This window comes from Microtus pennsylvanicus, chromosome 6 (assembly GCF_037038515.1).
Source record: "Microtus pennsylvanicus isolate mMicPen1 chromosome 6, mMicPen1.hap1, whole genome shotgun sequence".
NCBI classification, from domain to species: Eukaryota; Metazoa; Chordata; class Mammalia; order Rodentia; family Cricetidae; genus Microtus; species Microtus pennsylvanicus.
Window position 1 is genome coordinate 53,584,197 of NC_134584.1, and position 19,591 is coordinate 53,603,787.

General features: G+C 39.5%; 1 protein-coding gene across 1 annotated transcript in view; it reads right to left on the reverse strand.

The window, feature by feature from the left end:
- Ankrd31 (ankyrin repeat domain 31) overlaps window positions 1-19,591 on the reverse strand; it is a 152,703-nt gene that overhangs the window by 72,534 nt on the left and 60,578 nt on the right. The window contains exons 10-12 of the mRNA XM_075976264.1: window positions 19,271-19,347; window positions 12,850-13,005; window positions 3,273-3,415 (exon numbers count right to left, since the gene is read on the reverse strand). Coding sequence (XP_075832379.1) covers window positions 3,273-3,415; window positions 12,850-13,005; window positions 19,271-19,347 — 376 coding nt within the window. The remainder of the gene's footprint in view (window positions 1-3,272; window positions 3,416-12,849; window positions 13,006-19,270; window positions 19,348-19,591) is intronic.

The following is a 19,591-nucleotide window of genomic DNA, read 5'->3' on the forward strand; positions in this document are numbered from 1 at the left end:
GAAGGGAAAAGAGAAAGGGACAGTGTGCTGTGAAGGGAACGTCCTTCATCCTCTTCCCCATGCCCACAGCTTTGGTCTAATCAGTAGAGACAGCAGCTAAATGGGTTCTTAGGCTTGGAAGACTTGGGGGTCAATAGGAAGTACCAGCTAAAGTAAATTGCCTTTTAAAATTCATTGGGCAAATACTGCCGTAGTTAAGCTAATGCTCCTCAGGACTCAGTATTTACCCTTTAGCCAAGAGCAATGATTTTAAAGGAAATAAAGAAGTGACAAATATAACGCCATCTTGTCCTGACTCCATTTTGTGTGCTTAGAAAATTCTCAGCCCTCTATCCCCCACCCTCAATGGTCACATCGGCCTTGGCAACACATTTGGGTTTTCCATGTCCTTGGCCATGGTCCAGATGTACTAACCAAAATAACTAGCAAGTTATGTTTAAAATAATTACCACTCTCTGGAGGAATGAATGCTTCAAGGTTACTCTGACCCTCATCTAACTTTGATGTAAACTACAGTCTTTGTGGGTTTTGCCTTTTAAAACTGCATCCCTGAGCGTGGGCACCAAGAGACTTGAGAGGCACAAACTTGCTCTTGGTCTGACCATCAATAAAAAGGACCTAATCTTTTAATGAGCTTAATCAGCATGATTGTCAATAACATCTGATGTGAATCACTTCAGTTTAAACAATAAAGTTGTATAAAATTTACAGTGAAAGTGTAAGACTTGAAGTTCCAACAGAGGAGACATTCTCCTAGAAAAAGAGGTAGTGTGTGCAGGACAAAAACAGATCCTTTAAAAATTACTAAGAATCAGCAATGTGGTGCTTTACAATGGGGATTTAATGTTAGATACAAAACAAAGCAACAGTAGGTAAAATTAAGATTACACATATGGCAGTCAGAGGAAGAAGTCAAAGAATATGTATTTCCATACAGTTCAGCAAAGAAAGCACAGAGCACACTGTATTCTTTCAGGAAGAGTGCTCTGACATGCAACAGACTGTGCTGCTCAGCTATTGAGATTTGGTGTCCAATAACAAGATATATAACATGAGAAGATGGAGGAAGAAAAAGGTGACTGGGTTAGACAGGGAAGTCAGGTGACCTTGTGGAATCTGGGTTGAGACAAGGACTGAATACACTACTTTGACAAGATTTGTTGTGGATAAGAGATAGTCTGCCTTACTAAATGTCTACGTGCAGCAATTCCCTCCCCCCGCCAGGGTCCTGAACCCAGAACCTCACAAAAGCTAACAATGTTCTATCACTGAGCTATACTTTTATTCCAGATAGGAACTTTGAAGGGTGGCAAATTAAGCAAACTTTCCCTGAGTGTTCTTTCTACTTTCAATCTACATTTGGATTATCTATTCAGTAACTGCTGCTACAAAAGAAAAAACAAAAACCTCAAAATTTGGCTTAAGAGCCTGGAATTTGAGAATGGCCTAGGTAGATGGTTCTGTCCAATAGTTTCTCATGTAGTCAGGCTGTTGGCTGGACACATAGTCATATTATACTTAGACAAGGGCTGGAAGATATTTTTCTAAAATGGTTAGGTAACCTGGCTATAGGCAGAAACAATAATCACTGCCACGTGGGCTACTCTAATAGCTGCTTGGGTGTCTATATGATAAACAGTTACCCCTCTCTAGTTAATGAGTCAAGAGAAAGAACTGAAAGTTCCAGTATCTTCTAACATAACCTTAGAAACCACATGCTGCCACATCTTATTTGCTAGAAGCAAGCCATCACAATGTCATCCTTTATTCCTTGGGGGGGGGGGGATTAGGCTCTATGCTTTGAGAGAGGAGTATTAAGGAATTTGTAGACTGATTTTAAAACTTTCCTAAGTATTTTCTGTATTCTGTCATTCTATTTTGAGCACTGATAGAAGCTTTACATGTAATAGCAAAATCTACAATCCTGGTGATCTTGGAGCGGAATATTACTCAAGAATAAAGAGATATCAATTATTTAATATCATATAACAGAGAAGAATGTTAAAAGCATTATGCTGTTTTAAAAGGTAAACACAAAAGGAAATATTCTGATATTTCTGAAAAAGATAGAATTACAATAGAAATCAGATAATCTGCATGAAGGGCTGGGTTGGGAGAAAGGAGATTGATTGACGGCAATCTTTGAAACAATGGTGAAGGACTGGGACTGTCTTAGAGTCATTCTTCTAACATTAACTATGTCCCATGTGGAATTCTCTTTCCCCAGGTTTTCACAAATGGTGTCCCCATCCACCATCATTATCAAATACATTATCGAAATAAGCAAAACTGTCTAAATTCTTCTTAAGCACTCTTCCACACCATAAATAAGTCTGCCCATAACTCCCAGAAGCCTCTTTAGTCTCTCTCTGCTAGGTATTTGTTCTAAACATATGAAGAAAAGATCATACCAGGGTCAGTTGATTTAGCTCATTTGTACCTCAGGAGCTTTTAACCCATAAGTTCTCATCCCTAAAATCAACAGTAAAATATCTTCAGGGAGTGGCGGTATAGCTCAGTGATAACGTGCTTTACTACCATGGGCACCCCCAGATTAGATGTAAAGCACTACAGAAAGGAGGAAGGGGAAAAAAGGGGAAAGGGGTGGAGAAAGAGGGCAGGGAGGGCAAATAGGAGGAGCAGGAAAAGGAGCAACATCTTCAGCAAAGCTTCAATTCACTAATATAGTGCCTGTAGTTCCTGAGATAAATCATGGACACTGGATTCATTACCTTCCTTAATATTTTCCTGCACTAGAATGGAATTATAACCATGAGGGCAACTGTGGCTAACTCTGGCATTCTCCCACCCTGTTCTGAATGTTCCACTGCAGTCCATGAGGTTGCTGGTTTCCTACTGGACTGAACATCACTGTTATAGAAGGAAACATCCTTTGAAAGTGTGAATCACTGTATAAAAAGAGCTTTAAAGGAGTACACACCGAAAACCATACTATGCAAAAAAATGTTTTGTATGACTATATACAAATAGTAAGTTAAATGGCAAGTTCCTGTAATCTCAGCTACTCAGGAGGCTGAGGCAGGAAGAGCCCTTGAGCCCAGGAGCTCAAGGCCAGCCTGGATAATAGTATTAAGTAAACAAATAAAAAAATGTCACCAAAAAAGTATACAATGACATCCATCATATTGGGACTAATGGTAAGTATCATAAGGTGAATTATATTACAAATTCTGAGCATTCATTAGCAAATGAACTGAAAGTAAAGCTTGCTTTCCTGCTGTGTTTATTCTATAACCAGAAGCAGCGAGTACCTGGTAATGTCCATTCATCACAGCATCGTGCAGGGGAGTAATCTGGTACTTTCCCTTGACATTCACTTCTGCTCCACCCTCTAATAGCGCACTTACTGTCTGATAGTATCCTCCTACACTAGCTTCATGAAGTGCTGTCCAACCTATTATACAAAAAGACATTTTTATTTGACATCTTAATAATAGCTCATGCGTAAATCTTTTAAAAAAATCAAAACAATTCTAGGAGTTAGAGAGATGCCTAGGCTGTCAATAGCATATACTAATGTTGCAGAGGACCTGTGTTTGGTTCCCAGCACTCACACTGGGTAGCTCACAACTATCTGTAACTCCAGGTCTAGGGGGTGCGACACCCCATCTGGTCTCTACAGGCACTTACATTTACATTCACATACCCTCACCACAGAACACACACACACATACATACATACATACATACATGTAATTAAAACTAATACATATTTTAAAACACTCTAATTTTATATAGTTTCCTTAAAAGTATTCTGATTACATGAGCACACATAACATCTACATCAAACTATTTTGTATTATTTAGTGAATTCAAGGAGGGCTGGGAATGTATCTTAGTTTATACTATGTGCCTAGCTTGCACAAGGACCTGGGTTTAAGAACAGGTTCTACCGAAAGCTAGTCACGGTTCTGCATGCCTGGTAATCCTTGCACATGGAAGGTGAGGACAGGAGAATATAAAGTCCAAAGTCATCCTCTGCTACTCAGCAAGTTTGAAGCCAAACTAAGCTACCTTGTCTTTTTTTGAAAAAAAAAAAAGGAAAAAGAAGAAAATCAAATTTTTAACCCTTAGCCCTGCTATAGCAAAAATATAAAAGGAAGACCATAAATATTTTTTATTTTTAATTATATATGTACATATGTCTTTTTGTGAGAATGTACATACAAATGCAGTGCCCATGGAGGTCAAAGGAATGAATATCCCTGGACCTAGAGTTATGGCAGCGGTGAGCGCCTGATTGGGTGCTAGGAAGCGAACTTGAGTCCTGTGCAAGAGCGTTATGAACTCAGCACTGGTGAGTCACCACGCCAAACAAGAAAGCAAGTGTTCTGCAGTATTCGTAAAACCCTTCCAGGTCAGCTTTCAAGGGTAGAGAATGCTGGTTACAGGCTGCTTCTGCAGGGAAGCAGGAAGCTTTATTTCTAATTCAAGGGATAGCCATTAAAGCACCTCAGCCAGCAGACCACATACACAGGCGTTAACAGACTTATTTCCCTTTTACTTACACAAACAATGTTTATATTTGCAGCAATTCAACCAACAAACCATATACCATGTCTTTATACAAATATCATCTTCTTCATTAGTCAGAGGTAACAGTACACTGTTAACAATTACTAAATTCAATACATATGATAGGTTTAATTAAGTTCAAAAACTCATGTAAAATCATATTTAACTTACACTTTAGGACTCAATCTAAGCATTGACATTTTTAGGCTAGAAAATTCATTTTTGTTCTGAGCATCATAGAATATTTAACAGCTTTCTCAATCTCCTGGACTGAAGAGACACTCTTATTTCAGAAATACCATTAAAAATGTTTACAAGGGCTAGAGAAAAGGCTTGGACACTAAAGGCTAGGCTCACAACTAAAAATGTTTGTAAATATTCTCTAGTGTTCCCTTGGGAGGAAAGTCAGCTCAATTGAGGAACCATTAACACAAACTCAAAGCAATTCCAATAAAATCAGAAACAAGACAAGGCTGTGCACTTTCTCCATACCTATTCAATATAGTGCCAGAAGTCTGAGCTAGTGCAGTAAGACAGCTGAAGGAGACCAAGGGCACACAAACTGGAAAGGAGTCAAAGTATTTTTACTTGCAGATGATATGGTAGTATACATAAGTTAACCTAAAAAGCCCACCAAGGAACTCCTACAGCAGATAAAAACTTTCAGTAAAGTAGCTGAATACAAAATTAACTCACAAATGTCAGTAGGCCTCCTGCACACAAATGACAATTAGACTGAGAAAGAAATCAGGGAAACAATACCTTTCATGATAGCCTCAAATAATATAAAATATCTTGGAGTAACTCTAACCAAATGAAAGCTTTACATGATTAGAAACTTCAAGTTTTTGAAGAAAGAAATTAAGGAAGGTATCAGAAGATAGAGAGATCTCCCATGCTCACAGATCTGTAGGATTAACATAGTAAAAATGGCCATCCTATCAAAAGCAATCTACAGATTCACTGCAATCCCCTTCAAAATTCCAACACAATTCTTCACAGATCTTGAAAGGACGGTTTCAGCTTTATATGAAAACACACACACACACACACACACACACACACACACACACACGAAAGCTAAAATAGTCCCAAATAATAAAAGAATTTCTGGAGGCATTATTTCCCCAGTTTTAAACAGTGTGATATTGGCCAAAAACAAACAAAAATAAAGCAAAAAAAAAACAAACAAAAAACAGACATATTTACCAACAGAATCAAATTAAAAACACAGAAACAAATCCACACACCTATAGACACCTGATTTTTTTTTATAAATAAATCAGAGATATACACTGGAAAAATGACAGCATCTTCAACAAATGGTGCTAGTCAGACTGCATGGCTACGTGTAGAAAAATCCAAATAGATCCACTTATCACCCTGCACAAAACTCAACTCCAAATTGATCAAAGACATCAATATAAGACCAGACAAACTGAATCTGGTAGAAGAGAAAGTAGGGAATAACCTTGAGATTATTAGCAAGGAAAAGACTTTCAGAACAGAATAGTGTTACACCACCACGAAGATCAACAATTAACAAATGGGATCTCATGAAACTGAAAAGATTCTGCATTGCAAAGGACACCATCATTAGACAAAATGGCAGCCTACAAATTAGAAAAAGATTTTTTTACCAACTACATGGCTGGTAAATAGCTAATATCCAAAATATATAAAGAAGTCAAGAAACTAGACATCAAGAAAACAAATAACTCAATAAAAATGAGGTATAGATCTAAACAATGAATTCCTATTGCAGAATATTAGTTTAAGATGTGTTACATTTGCTTATGCTGTAGAATATTTGTTGAATGATGCAAAGATGTGTTGCATTCCTTTATGTTGCATTTGTTTAACTCTGAAGCCGTGTTAGCTTGCCTGCCTAAAACATCTGATTGGTTTAACAAAGAGCTGAATGGTTAATAGCTAGAGGAGAGGGATAGGCGGTGCTGCCAAGTAGAGAGAATAAACAGAAGGAGAAAAAGAGAAGAAGAGGAGCTAGAAAATGAGGAGAGGAAGACATCAGGGTCCAGCCACCCAGCAACAGGGCTAGTCACAGAAATACAGTATAGAGAAAGATAAAAGTCCAGAGGCAAAAGGTAGATAGGATAATTAAAGGTTAAGAAGAGCTGGCTAGAAACAAACCAAGCTAAGGCTGGGCATTCATAAGTAAGAATAAGTCTTTGTGTATTTATTTTGGAGTTGGGTGGTGGGCTCCCCAAAGAGTAAAGGTAAAAAAGTCAACTGCAAATTCCCATATCGCTAATAAGCACTTGAAGAAAGGTTTAACATCTTTAGTTATCAGGGAAATGCAAATCAAAAAACTACTTTGAGATTTCATCTTATACCTGTCAGAGTGGGTAAGATCAAAAAAACAAGTGACAGCTCATGCTGGCAAGGATGTGGAGTAAGAGGAACACTGTGCATTGCTGGTGGGAGTGCAAACTTGAACAGCAAAGCTGTTCAATCTATCTGAAGATCCAGATATTCCACTCTTGGCCATATACCCACAGAGACACTTGCTTGAACATGTTCATTACTGCTCTAGTCTTACTAGGCAGAAATTGGAAATAACCTAGATGTTCCTCAACAGAGGAATGAATAAAGAAAATGCAGCAGGGAATCCTGGAGTCGGCCTCGGTTAGCTGCCCTGAGAGGTATGTGCTGTAAGTTTTTGGAGTCCATGGCTCCTGGGGCACTGTATGCCTTTTGGTTCCTGAGAAACCCAGGCATTCCCTCAGGCAGTGAAGCATTCATGCCACTCTACTTCTCTGTGTTCCTAGAAATCAATGAGCATACAGAAGATTGGCCAGATAATTGGTCTTAGACATTAATCCTGTGTGCCCTGTATAGCCTGAAAACATCACTGTATTCTGGCAACTACCATTATATTGATCCTGGCCCTCACCATTATATTGTTTCTGAAAGGGACTAAAAAGTCTGATTGCTTGCAATTAACTTGTCATAGCCTCAGTCTTGCTGTGACCCCTTGAGCCTGGTCAAGATTTATTTCTCACCAGATTTATCAGGTAACCTTGGCCTGGTAGGTAAGCACTGGTGCTTAAAGCCGTACATTTACACAATGGAGTATTATTCAGCTCTTAAAAAGGTAACATCATTAAATTTGCTGGTAAATAGACAGAGCCAGAAAAAAATCATCCTGAGTGAGGTATCTCAGACCCAGAAAGACAAATTTGGTATGAATTTGGTTATAGGTGGGTATTAGCTCATAAGTCAATGATAACAAAGCTACAATCTGTAGAACCACAGAGGGTAGATATAGAGTAAGGGGCCAGAAGGAACAGAAAAATCTAGTAAAAAAAGGGAAATAGAATAATTACAGATGGAATACAAAAATGAAGTGCAGAATGGGGAGAGGCAATTGAGAGAAGAAATAATGGGAGAAGTTGTTACAAGGAGAGCGGGTGGCCCTTTATTCATCCTGTCCAGCTAGCTTGCACCCAAAATAACCAGAAATAATCACACAGAAATTGTATTAATTAAATCATTGCCTGGCCCATTATCTCTAGCCTCTTACTGGCTCTCACATCTTTTTTTTTATTAATTAATTAATTAATTTTTTTTGATTTTTCGAGACAGGGTTTCTCTGTAGCTTTTGGTTCCTGTCCTGGAACTAGCTTATTAAAGATTTCTGTCTCTTCCCCGCCACCACCTCCCATTTCCCTCCCCCTCCCCCAATCAAGTCCCCGTCCCTCGTCAGCCCAAAGAGCGATCAGGGTTCCCTGCCCTGTGGGAAGTCCAAGGACCACCCACCTCCATCCAAATCTAGTACATAGTGGACAATGAAGACTACTGAGAACTCAAGAACAATGGCAATGGGTTTTTTTTTTAGAAGCAATTGGTAATAAAGACTTTATTCTCCCAATTCATCAGATACATATTAAAATTATTACTTTAGTTTTAAAAGTCACATGATTTAGTTCTTAATTTACTATTCTGATTTTGTGGTCTCACTTTATAAGAGTGTTGTTCCCTTTCTTTCTTTCTTTCTTTCTTTCTTTCTTTCTTTCTTTCTTTCTGCCTCCTCCCCTCATCCGCCTCCCATTTCCCTCCCCCTCCCCCATCAAGTCACCCTCCCTCATCTGCTCGAAGAGCAATCAGGGTTCCCTGACCTGTGGGAAGCCCAAGGACCGCCCACCTCTATCCAGGTCTCCAAAGGTGAGCATCCAAACTGCCTAGGCTCCCCCAAAGCCAGTACATGCAGTAGGATCAAAAACCCACTGCGATTGTTCCTGAGTTCTCAGTATTCCTCATTGTCCTCTATGTTCAGCTAGTCCGGATTTATCCCATGCTTTTTCAGACCCAGGCCAGCTGGCCTTGGTGAGTTCCCGATAGAACATCCCCATTGTCTCAGTGTGTGGGTGCACCCCTCGCGGTCCTGAGGTCCTTGCTCGTGCTCCGTCTCCTTCTGCTCCTGATTTGGACCTTGAGATTTCTGTCCCGTGCTCCTCTGTCTCTGTCTCCTTTCATCACCTGATGAAGGTTAATATTCATGAGGATGACTATGTGTTTGTCTTTGGGTTAGACCGTAAAAGGCTAATCAATCCAATTATAAAATGGGGCACGGAGCTGAACAGAGAATTCTCAACAGAAGAACTTCAAATGGCCAAAAGACACTTAAGGTCATGCTCAACTTCCCTAGCGATCAGGGAAATGCAAATCAAGACAACTTTAAGATACCATCTTACACCTGTCAGAATGGCTAAAATAAAAAACACCAATGATAGCCTTTGCTGGAGAGGTTGTGGAGAAAGGGGGACACTCACCCATTGCTGGTGGGAATGCAAACTTGTGCAACCACTCTGGAAAGCAGTGTTTCGGTTTCTCAGGAAATTCAGAATCAACCTACCCCTGGATCCAGCAATACCACTCTTGGGAATATACCCAAGAGAGGCCCTATCATACAACAAAAGTATATGTTCAACTATGTTCATGGCAGCATTGTTTGTAATAGCCAGAACCTGGAAACAACCTAGATGCCCTTCAACGGAAGAATGGATGAAGAAAGTATGGAATATATACATATTAGAGTATTACTCAGCAGTAAAAAACAAGGACTTCTTGAATTTTGCATACAAATGGATGGAAATAGAAAACACTATCCTGAGTGAGGTAAGCCAGACCCAAAAAGAGGAACATGAGATGTACTCACTCATATTTGGTTTCTAGCCATAAATAAAGGACATTGAGCTTATAATGCATGTTCCTAGAGAAGCTAAGTAAGAAGGTGAACCCAAAGGCAATGGGTTTTTGATCCTACTGCACGTACTGGCTTTGTGGGAGCCTAGGCAGTTTGGATGCTCACCTAACTCTCACATCTTGATTTAACCCATTTCTAATAATCTGTATAACACCACGAGGTCATGGCTTACCAGGAAAGATTCAGCACATCTGACCTGGCAGCTCCATGGCAGCTCTCCACCTGCCCTTCTTCCCAACATTCAGTTCTGTTTACTCCGCCTACCTAAGTGTTGCCCTATCAAAAGGCCAAGGCAGTTTCTTTATTCAACCAATGAAAGCAACACAGAGACAGAAAAATCTCCTACACTAAGAAGTAGTTAAAATTAAAGGCCATTTGAGGGTTAGTATGGAAACCTAACAGAGTAGAAGGTTCCTAAAATATATACATCTATAAAGATAATCTATATGAAATTGCCAAATAATGGGCAAAGCAGAATTTCAACTGGCCATCTCTTGCCACCAAACAAAGTTTACAGTATCTAGACAGTTGAGCTGTTGGCCAACAGGTTCCAACAAACACTTCATCCTTGCTGCCAGGAATAGTATACCCACCTAGACCAAAATAATGGCCCAACAGAGCAGATCTACCTTTAAAAGTTCTCAGAAAGTGACATACACCTTTCCTATTCTACTGTGACAGTCACCCACAACCAGACACTGCCTGTGACATCTACATTCCTAAGCACATGGTAGGCAGTTTCGTTTTAAGGCACTCAACATTGATTTCCATCATGTTGTGTTACTAGCTCTTGTTTTATTAGATAAACATAGTCTGATCAACTTGCTAAACTACAGATTTGTGTGTTCCACACACACACGAGGGGGGGGAGAGGGAGGAGAGAGAGATTAGTATTTTTAAACAGATGTAGTTAATTTCTGATGAAAATGGCTTGTTGACTACTTTGTGGAAACACCGTTCTCTGACTCTAAAAACATATTGACAGCAAACAATAAAAACAGAGGTATGATGCACAACAGAGAGCAAAGATGAATAATAAGAGTCTGAGAAGCTTGGAAAATAAAATAATGATAATTAATTCAGGAAGGTCATGGAAGTGTCTGGGGACGTGAGGAAACTGGCTGAAGATACATAGGGAACAGCCAGAAAGGTTGTTAACACTGTCCCAAGGAAAGGGGGAATGAAAAAATACATTGAGACGTAATTGAAACTCATAGAGTCAAATCTGGCTGCATGTAGAGATACTTTTGAACTCAAGAAACACTAAGTACTGAAGAAGGACTACAAATCCCTTAAAAATCAAGAGAGTAAATGTGAGGGTCAGGGCTCAGAGGCTGGGCAGTCCAGAGATCCAGGATAGAATCAAATACAACTGACAAAAGACAAGTCCATGAAATTATCTCTAATGATATTCTGCTATGCTCATAGTCTGGTGCCTAGTCCACCTGCCATCAGAGAGGCTTCAACAAGCACATGATGGATATAGATACAGAGACCCATTGCCAAACATTTAGTGAACCTCTGGAAATCCTGTACAAGAGGGGAAGGATGGATTATGAAAGTCAGAGGGGCCAAGAACACCATGGAAAAGCACACAGAGTCAAATGACCTGGGCTTATGGTGACTCAAAGAGACTGAACCACCAACCAGAGAACTTGCATGGGACTGACCTGGACCCTCTGCACATAGGTTACACTTGTGTGGCTTGGTCTCCTTGTGGGACACCTAACAGTGGAAGCAGGGACTATCTCTGACTCTTTTATCTGATTTTGGGACCCTTTCCTCCTACTGGGTTGCCTTATCCAGCCTTAATAGGAGAAGAGATGCCTAGTCTTGCTGTAACTTTGTATGCCATGGCTGCCTGGCATACATGGGAGACCTGCACTTTTATGAAGAGAAAGGAGGAGTGGATGGTGGGAGGAGGATGAGGAAAGAGACTGGGAGAAGAGGCAGGGAAACTCTGAATAAGCTGGGAAAATTGGCTAGTTAATTAAAAAATTTAAAGAGTAAATCTCTTGCAAGCAGAGTAGTAAGGTTTATAGAATCTTAGTTATTAATCTAAGTGTATGATTTAAGGGCTAGGGAGACAGTTCAGCAGATAAAGGTGCTTGCTGCTAACCTTGATAACCTGAGTTCAATCCTGGGATCCCACAGGGTAGAAGGAGAGAACTGACTTTCACAAATTTTCCTCTCATGTCCACACATGTGCTGCTACAGTGTGCATGCACACCCACGCTCATGCATACATGCACACTGAATCAATCAATCTAAATAAAAATCAATCATTTCAAAAATCATTTTAAACTATGACCACATTGCAAAACCAGGCCTTCATATTCTAAGTACTGGAGCAGTACCTGCTCAACCATGGATTGCACTATGCCATCATTTATGCACCAGAGATTTTGCACTGTTTGATAAATAGGCAATCTAGAAACTAAAGGAACAGTATAGATACTCCAAAGCACCCGCAGACTGGCCCACTGTTGTTCACATAAGTATCTTTATACACTAACACACAAGTTATCTTTACAATCAGTCCTATCTAGAAAACATGTAAGATTCTCCACAGAAGGAAGTACTGCAGAACCGGCCACAAGGGAAGACTGCTTCCTTCCTTAGTAATCTATCCACCTTCTACCTCATATTCTATTCTGCCTGTTTCCCTGGTCTTACACCTTCTGTATCCCTGCCATTACTACAAAATTTCCCTTGAGATTTGGTTAACATTAGTTACTTCCAGTTTTGGTCTCATCTTACCTCCATTCAAGGTTAAGTCTCACATTGGCACTCTTGTAAAGTGAGCACCAGGAACCAGCCTTCCTTCTGTATAATGTAAAGTGAGCACCAGGAACCAGCCTTCCTTCTGTATAATGCACTGCACACGGCCTACCTGACATCTTTAATGAGAAATGCAGTGTTCTTCCACCACTCAACTAATTCTCTTCCTTGAGAAATAATGAGGAGCCAGAAAGTTACTGGAGAGCATACTGCCTTCGTCTCACTTTGTCATACTCTCATGTGGGCAGTTCAGCTGAGACTGCAGATGGCTCCCTAGACAACTGTGGGTAGTAACCTTGACTTACCAGCATAACTCGGCTGATTGACATTTCCACCATTTTTTATGCAACAGCGAACCAGATCAACATCATTATGGAGAGTAGCTTTATACAGTAAATTCTCTCCAAAAACGTTTCTCCGGTTTATACTACAAGGACACATTTTATTCATCTTCCCTTTTCCTAAAATGAGAGAAAGAACAAAGGTGCACACCTTTAATCCCAGCACCCAAGGAGGCAGGGGCAGGTGGATCTAAATTCAAGGACAACCTGGTCTATAAAGTGAGTTCCAGGACAGCCAGGGCTACACAGAGAAACCTTTGTCAAAATGGGGCAGAGGACGGGGGACAGACTATGATTAATCTAGTCAATATTAAAAGTGGGTATATTACATTATTAAAGAGTATTTTATCCATTAGCCTTACTGTAATTTTATCTAAATATAAAAAATGTAAAGATGTGTTAGTTTTTAAATATTTGTAGTAAACTAAAACTCATGATATAGAATATACATTGATTAAAACCTTACAAAAGTGCTCATAATAGATGACAGATTTTCTTAAAAATTCTAAGCAAAGGATTACTTAAATCTAGAATTATTTACTGTCTGCTATATTATCTATCTGCATGTCTCTGCAGGTCCATGAGGTAAAAGCTTAGTTTGTTAGTTACTAGGAGATAGTAGAGCTTTTAAGAGGTTGGGTCTACTAAGAGGAAGTTAGGTTAACTGGAGGTATATTGGCAAAGGAGACCTTCTCTTATGCTTTCTGCTCATAACATAAGCAGATTTGTCCCCCAGGTGCTTCTGCCATTATTACAGGTCCAATCATCCATGGACTGCACCCTCTAAATCTAGAATCCAAAATAATCTGGTGTAGGACAATTCTGTATTCTGTCAATTATGTTTTAAATAAATGCTGATTGGCCAGTAGTCAGGCAGGAAGTATAGGCAAGACAACCAGACAGGAAGTAGAGGTGGGGCAAGGAGAATAGGAGTATTCTGGGAAGAAGGAAGCTCTCCTCCCCATTCCTATCCAGACACTGAAAAAGCAGGATGTGACCTGCCCCGCTAAAAAAGGTACTGAGCCATGTGGCTAACATATACTAGAATAATGGGCTAATATAAAATATAAGAGTTAATAAGAAGCCTGAGCTAATGGACCAAGCAGTGTTTTAATGAATACAGTTTCTGTGTGGTTATTTTGGGTGTAAAAAAACTGGGTGGCTGGGATGACAAGTAGCCCACTCCTCCTGTTACAGAATGGCACCCAGAAATTTTCCTGACTCAGCGCCGTAGCAGGAAAAAGGCCGCATGGTTTTAAAATGTTGCTTCCTGGAATGTGCTGCCAGTACAAATGCCAATTATTAAGCATTTCAATGGCATTTGTGGACCCGGGGTGTTTCTGTTCCCACTTGGGGTAGAGAACATGCCCGTGGCTCGGCTCTTCCTGCCTGGGAAGATGGCAGATCAGTCTACTAGGCCCCGGGCAGCCAGGAGAGCATGGCGGATTCCTGCCACCATACACAGAAATGTTTCCAGCTCCACAGTGCTCTGCATGGCAGATTTGGCTGTAATTCAGATAAAAAGGGTTTATGTGCTACACGCTCAATCTTGGTGCTGGAGAGATGGCTCAGTGGTTAAGAGCACTGGCTGTTCTTCCTAGAATTCCTTTTTAAGCCCTCTTACATAAGTTTTACACGGAGTTAGTTGGCCATATTGGGTGCCAAATGTTGATAGAGAGAGTGCCCTTTGTTTGTTCCGGCCGCCTGGCTAGCTTACACCTGAAATAACCACATAGAAATTATATTAATTAAATCATTGCCTGGCCCATTATCTCTAGCCTCTTACTGGCTAACTCTCACATCTTGATTTAACCCATTTCTAATAATCTGTTTATCACCACGAGGTCATGGCTTACCAGGAAAGATTCAGCATGTCTGACTAGGCAGCTCCATGGCGGCTCTCTGACTCTGCTTTCTTCCTCCCAGCATTCAGTTCTGTCTTCTCTGCCTACCTAAGTTCTGCCCTATCAGGCCAAAGCCGTTTCTTTATTGATTAACCAATGAAAGCAACACATAAACAGAAGGGCCTCCTACACCATAAGAAAATTGGCAATTTAGATCTATGACCCTGCACGTAGAGAAACGAATGCAGTGAGCCCCAAGGTCCTTATGACTTTTGTTCAGATGAACTTTCAGAGAATATTGGTACAGTGGAAAGGTGTTACAAAGTAAGGTAACCCCATTAATCTTAGAAACAGAATCAGAGTTTGGTGAGACAGTTGTATCTAGAACTTAATGTGACAAGTGGGGTACCACAGAAAAGGAAATAAAGAAAAGGTATCAAAAATCTACATGGGTGTCCTTGAGTCATTGGTTAAGTAAATTGCTCGCATATAAGAGTAATCTTGGGCTGGGGAGATGGCTCAATGAGTACAGTGCTTGCTAAGCAAGTGTAAGAACCTGAGTTTGGATCCCCAGCACCCATGTAAAGGCCAGGCACAGCAGCATGTGCCTGACCCCAGAGGTGGGGAGGTACAGACTAGCTAGTTGGTTATCAGAAACAAAAACCTCAAAGTAAGTGAAAAAATAACGCGGGGAACAATAGGAATAGATACATACATCAGCATCTGGTCTCCACGTGCATACACACAGACAGGCATACCTGCACAGACACATGCATATAGCCCACATAAACACAAAGAGGAGCCTCTTCCATAAGGCTAAGCAAGAACAACTAATGAGTAAGTAGAGAATCGCCAGCTCTCACACAGGGCTAGGAGACATTTGCATTCCTAGGAGTCTGAGTATACAGACCTTGCTCATGACCTCCCTTCTCCAGGGCCCAACACTACACATGCCTTTCAAAATCTTTATACTGAAAAGTTAATCTTCACGTAACTTGTCAGCCAAAGTAAAATTCAACACTACTTTTAAAACACACAAGTAGAAATATTTTGTTGCATATGAATATTGACTCATTTTCCACATTGTCTTTTCACTTCAGAAAAGCAGTTTTGCATGTTTATTTCCAGACTGTATTTAATTTCCTTGACCTATTTTCCTACTGATACCAGGGTCATGCTATTTTTTATTATGATAGCTACAAAATTCCTAAAGCTTGATCAGAATAGTTCTCAAATTTTATTTCCAGTCACTTTGCTGTTGTAGGTCCTTTGCATTTAAAAATAAATTGACTAATAGTAATCTTATAAAAAGAAAGGAAAAGAGAGAGATGAGGGAGGAAGGGGAATGGAGTGGAGAGAAGGCTGGAGTGATGGCTCAGTCAGCAGTGCTTGCCTAGCAAGCATAAGAACCTGAGTTAGACCCAAGACAGAGACCAGTTTGTTCCCCATGAGTGCATTTAAACCATTGTGTCACATCACTAGCAGTTCTGTTTCACGTTGGGTCTTCTTTAGAATGTATTTCGACAAATGTTGAAATGTATATAGTCAGTATTATCATTCTTTTCCCTTATACCTTAGTTTTTGTTTGAATAATTAGTTAAAAGGCTTTTGGACTTTTCAATATTAAGATGTTAAAAAGATTTACATCTGTTCTCTTCCAGAATGTTTTCATTTAAACCTCTGACCAGCCAGAAATTCAATTTGAATGGGGGATATTATATGTAATGCTTAGTTCTTGCCAACACTTTGAGATATGAATGGTTGTTATCAGTCATTATGCTCATATTTCCATTGTATCTGCTTTCCAAATCTAAAACCTCTTTTCTATTTCACTGATTTATCTGTTGGTCCTATGCCATGACAAATTACTTTAATTTCAGTGGTTTTCTAAAATATTATGATTTACACAGAACAAATTCTTACACTAGCTCTGCTTTAATTTTTCTGAATATTTTTGCTAGTTTTTTATACTTACTTTTCTACCTGAAACTTAGTGTCATTTTGTAGTGATCTCATAGCTACCCTCCAGCCCTGTTAAAATAATAGAAAATAAACAAGCAGACAGAACTCTGTATATGGAGGACTAGAGAGATTATTCAACGGGGAAGAGCACTTGTTCTGCAGTCATGAAAACCTAAGTTCAAATCCTTAGCACCCACATAAAAAGACAGGCAGAGCTGCACAAGGCAGAAACCCTAGCAGTAGGAGGCAAGAGAAGGTAATCTGGTAGCCATCCAGTCTAGTGAAACAGCAAGCTTCCAGACCAGTGAGGGTTCTGTCTCAGGAAATATGGACAATGGTGAAGCAAGGCACCCAGTGTCCTGCTCTGGCTTCTGCACGCACAGGCATGCATACCAACATACTCATATGCATGCAATGCATACATACATGTGCGTGCGTTCACACACACACACATATGGTTTTATGTGGGTGTGTATGCAAGTGTGATATATGAGCAGATATAGGTGTGTATGGAGGCCAGACAGAGGTCAATGTCAAGGGTCCTTGCTCAATCACTCAGTTTTGGGACAGGGTTTCTCACTGATTTCTCATGGATTTGACAAATCTAGCTGGCCACCAATACATACAAATCTTCCTTCCCTGCCTCCTCAAGTGCTAGGATTACAAGAATGTGCTGCTGTTTCTCTCTTTATTGATGTGTTTGTCTTAGTCACTACTGTATTGCTGTGATACTATGAATAAGACAACACTTATAAAACCAAGCATTTAATTGGGGACTCCAATTTCAGAGGCTTAGTTCATTACCATCATGAAGCATGGCAACATCCAAGGCACTGGAGCAGCAGGTGAGAGCTACATCTTGCCCCTCAAGTGGAGGTGGAGGACTGTGCCTGCCATGGGCATCTGAAACCTCAAAGCCCACCCCATCAACACACTTCCTCCAACACAGCCGTCCCTATTCAAACAAGGTCACTTCTCCTAATCCTTCTAATCCCTTCCAACAGTTCCACTCCCTGGTGAATCAGCATTCAATATATGAGGCTGTGAGGACCACTCTTACTCATACCACCACAGTGCTGGAAATTAAACTGAGGCCATTGTTATTCGCTTGGCAAGCACTTACTGTTTCAATTACCTCCCCAGGTTCCAAACCTACTTTTGATTGAGATCCCATGCACTTATTAAGTAACTGAGAGAGATTTCTTAAGTTTGAAATCTAACTGAGAACTAGTCTCTTGTTTCCATTTGTTCAAGTCACCTTTTTGTTTTAAACCCTCTTTGTACAGGTGTGACAGGTTTTATTGTCACAGATGTATTTTCCTTATTTTTATAGCATTATAATTATTATAATTCTATATAATTATAATTATATAAAATTGTATTTTATATTGCTTATCTAGTTAATATATGAGATACTATATTTTTCAGTTTATTCAATTTTTTTATACTTTATTTTGAAATAATTTCAGGCTCTCAGAAAAAGTATGTAAAAAGAATAAAGGGTCTAAGGATATAGCCTAGTGGTGGAGTGCTTGCCTAGCATGTGTGAAGCCCTGAGTTTGATCTGAGTAGAGAAGAAAAATAAGCAAAGGAGTCAATGGTAACATTTTCTCACAACTTTAAATCATTTTCATCTATCCTATCTATTATCTATCTATCTATATCTGTATATCTATCTACCTATTTATCTGTTGTGCATATACAGATGGGATGATAGTTTGTAACTTTTAGATACCGTACATTTTATAACTAATACTTAACATGCATTTTCTAAGAATATAAACATTCTCTTATACAATTAAAAGTATTATTTTCACCACGGCAGAGGCAGGCAGATATCTGTGAGTTCGAGGCCAGCCTGGTCTAGAAGAGCTAGTTCCAGGACAGGAACCAAAAAAAAGCTACAGAGAAATCCTGTCTCAAAAATCAAAAAAAAAGTATTATTTTCAGATTCAGAAAATTCAAGCAGATGCAATCTATTGCCCATATTTCAATTTTGTCAAGTTCACTATGACTTTTAACTGAGTTTCTATATTATTTTATTGTAATAGAACTTTTTTTTTCAAGACAAAATTTTTCTGCAGCTTTGGAGCTTGTCCTGAAACGAGATCGTGTAGACCAGGATGGCCTTGAACTCACAGATATCTGTGCGCCTCTGCCTCTCGAGTGCTGGGATTAAAGGCGTGCGCCACCACCACCCTGATTGTAACACAACTTTTTAATTCAATCTTACAGCTTATATAGAAACAGCAATTTGCCCTCTCATGTCTCTACTCCTGTTTTTGGTATGCAATGTCAGTCTTTTGCTGTGTTAGCCATATATTCAAATATGAAATTATCATCTAGCTGTTCTCTATAGTGGAAAGTATAGAAACCAATACTACCCTGGCAGCCATTTAATTTCAAATCCCATTTATGCTACTAAGAAGTTATGTGTGCTAGTAGGTAAAGTCTTACTTACCATCACTAAAATGGTTAACTCATCAATAAAACTGAGGTAATATTATAAATTGTTCTACTTCAATTCTGTTTCTATAAGCTATGTAAAGAAATAAAAAAATATTCAAAAAATGTCTCACCATTTTTTATTTTAAGTTGTTCATTTTTCTTTCTCTGTTCACTCTTGAATCTGGATAAATGCATATTCTTCCTCTTACTGTCAGTCTTTAAGACAGAACCCTGCATTCTTTAAAAAATTGACTTATTAAATAATTGCAATTTTTATAAGCAGTCATGGAGAATCAAATAAAACTTTGACAACTATTGAAAACCAAAGATAGTTACTGAGTTATTCTCAACTGACAAAGCAACTTAAACATGGGATGGGGCCCTAAGTGAGCTATAGATACCCCCGTGAGAGACAAGCCCATGCCAGTCTTTTAGTTACTTTCAGTGTAGTT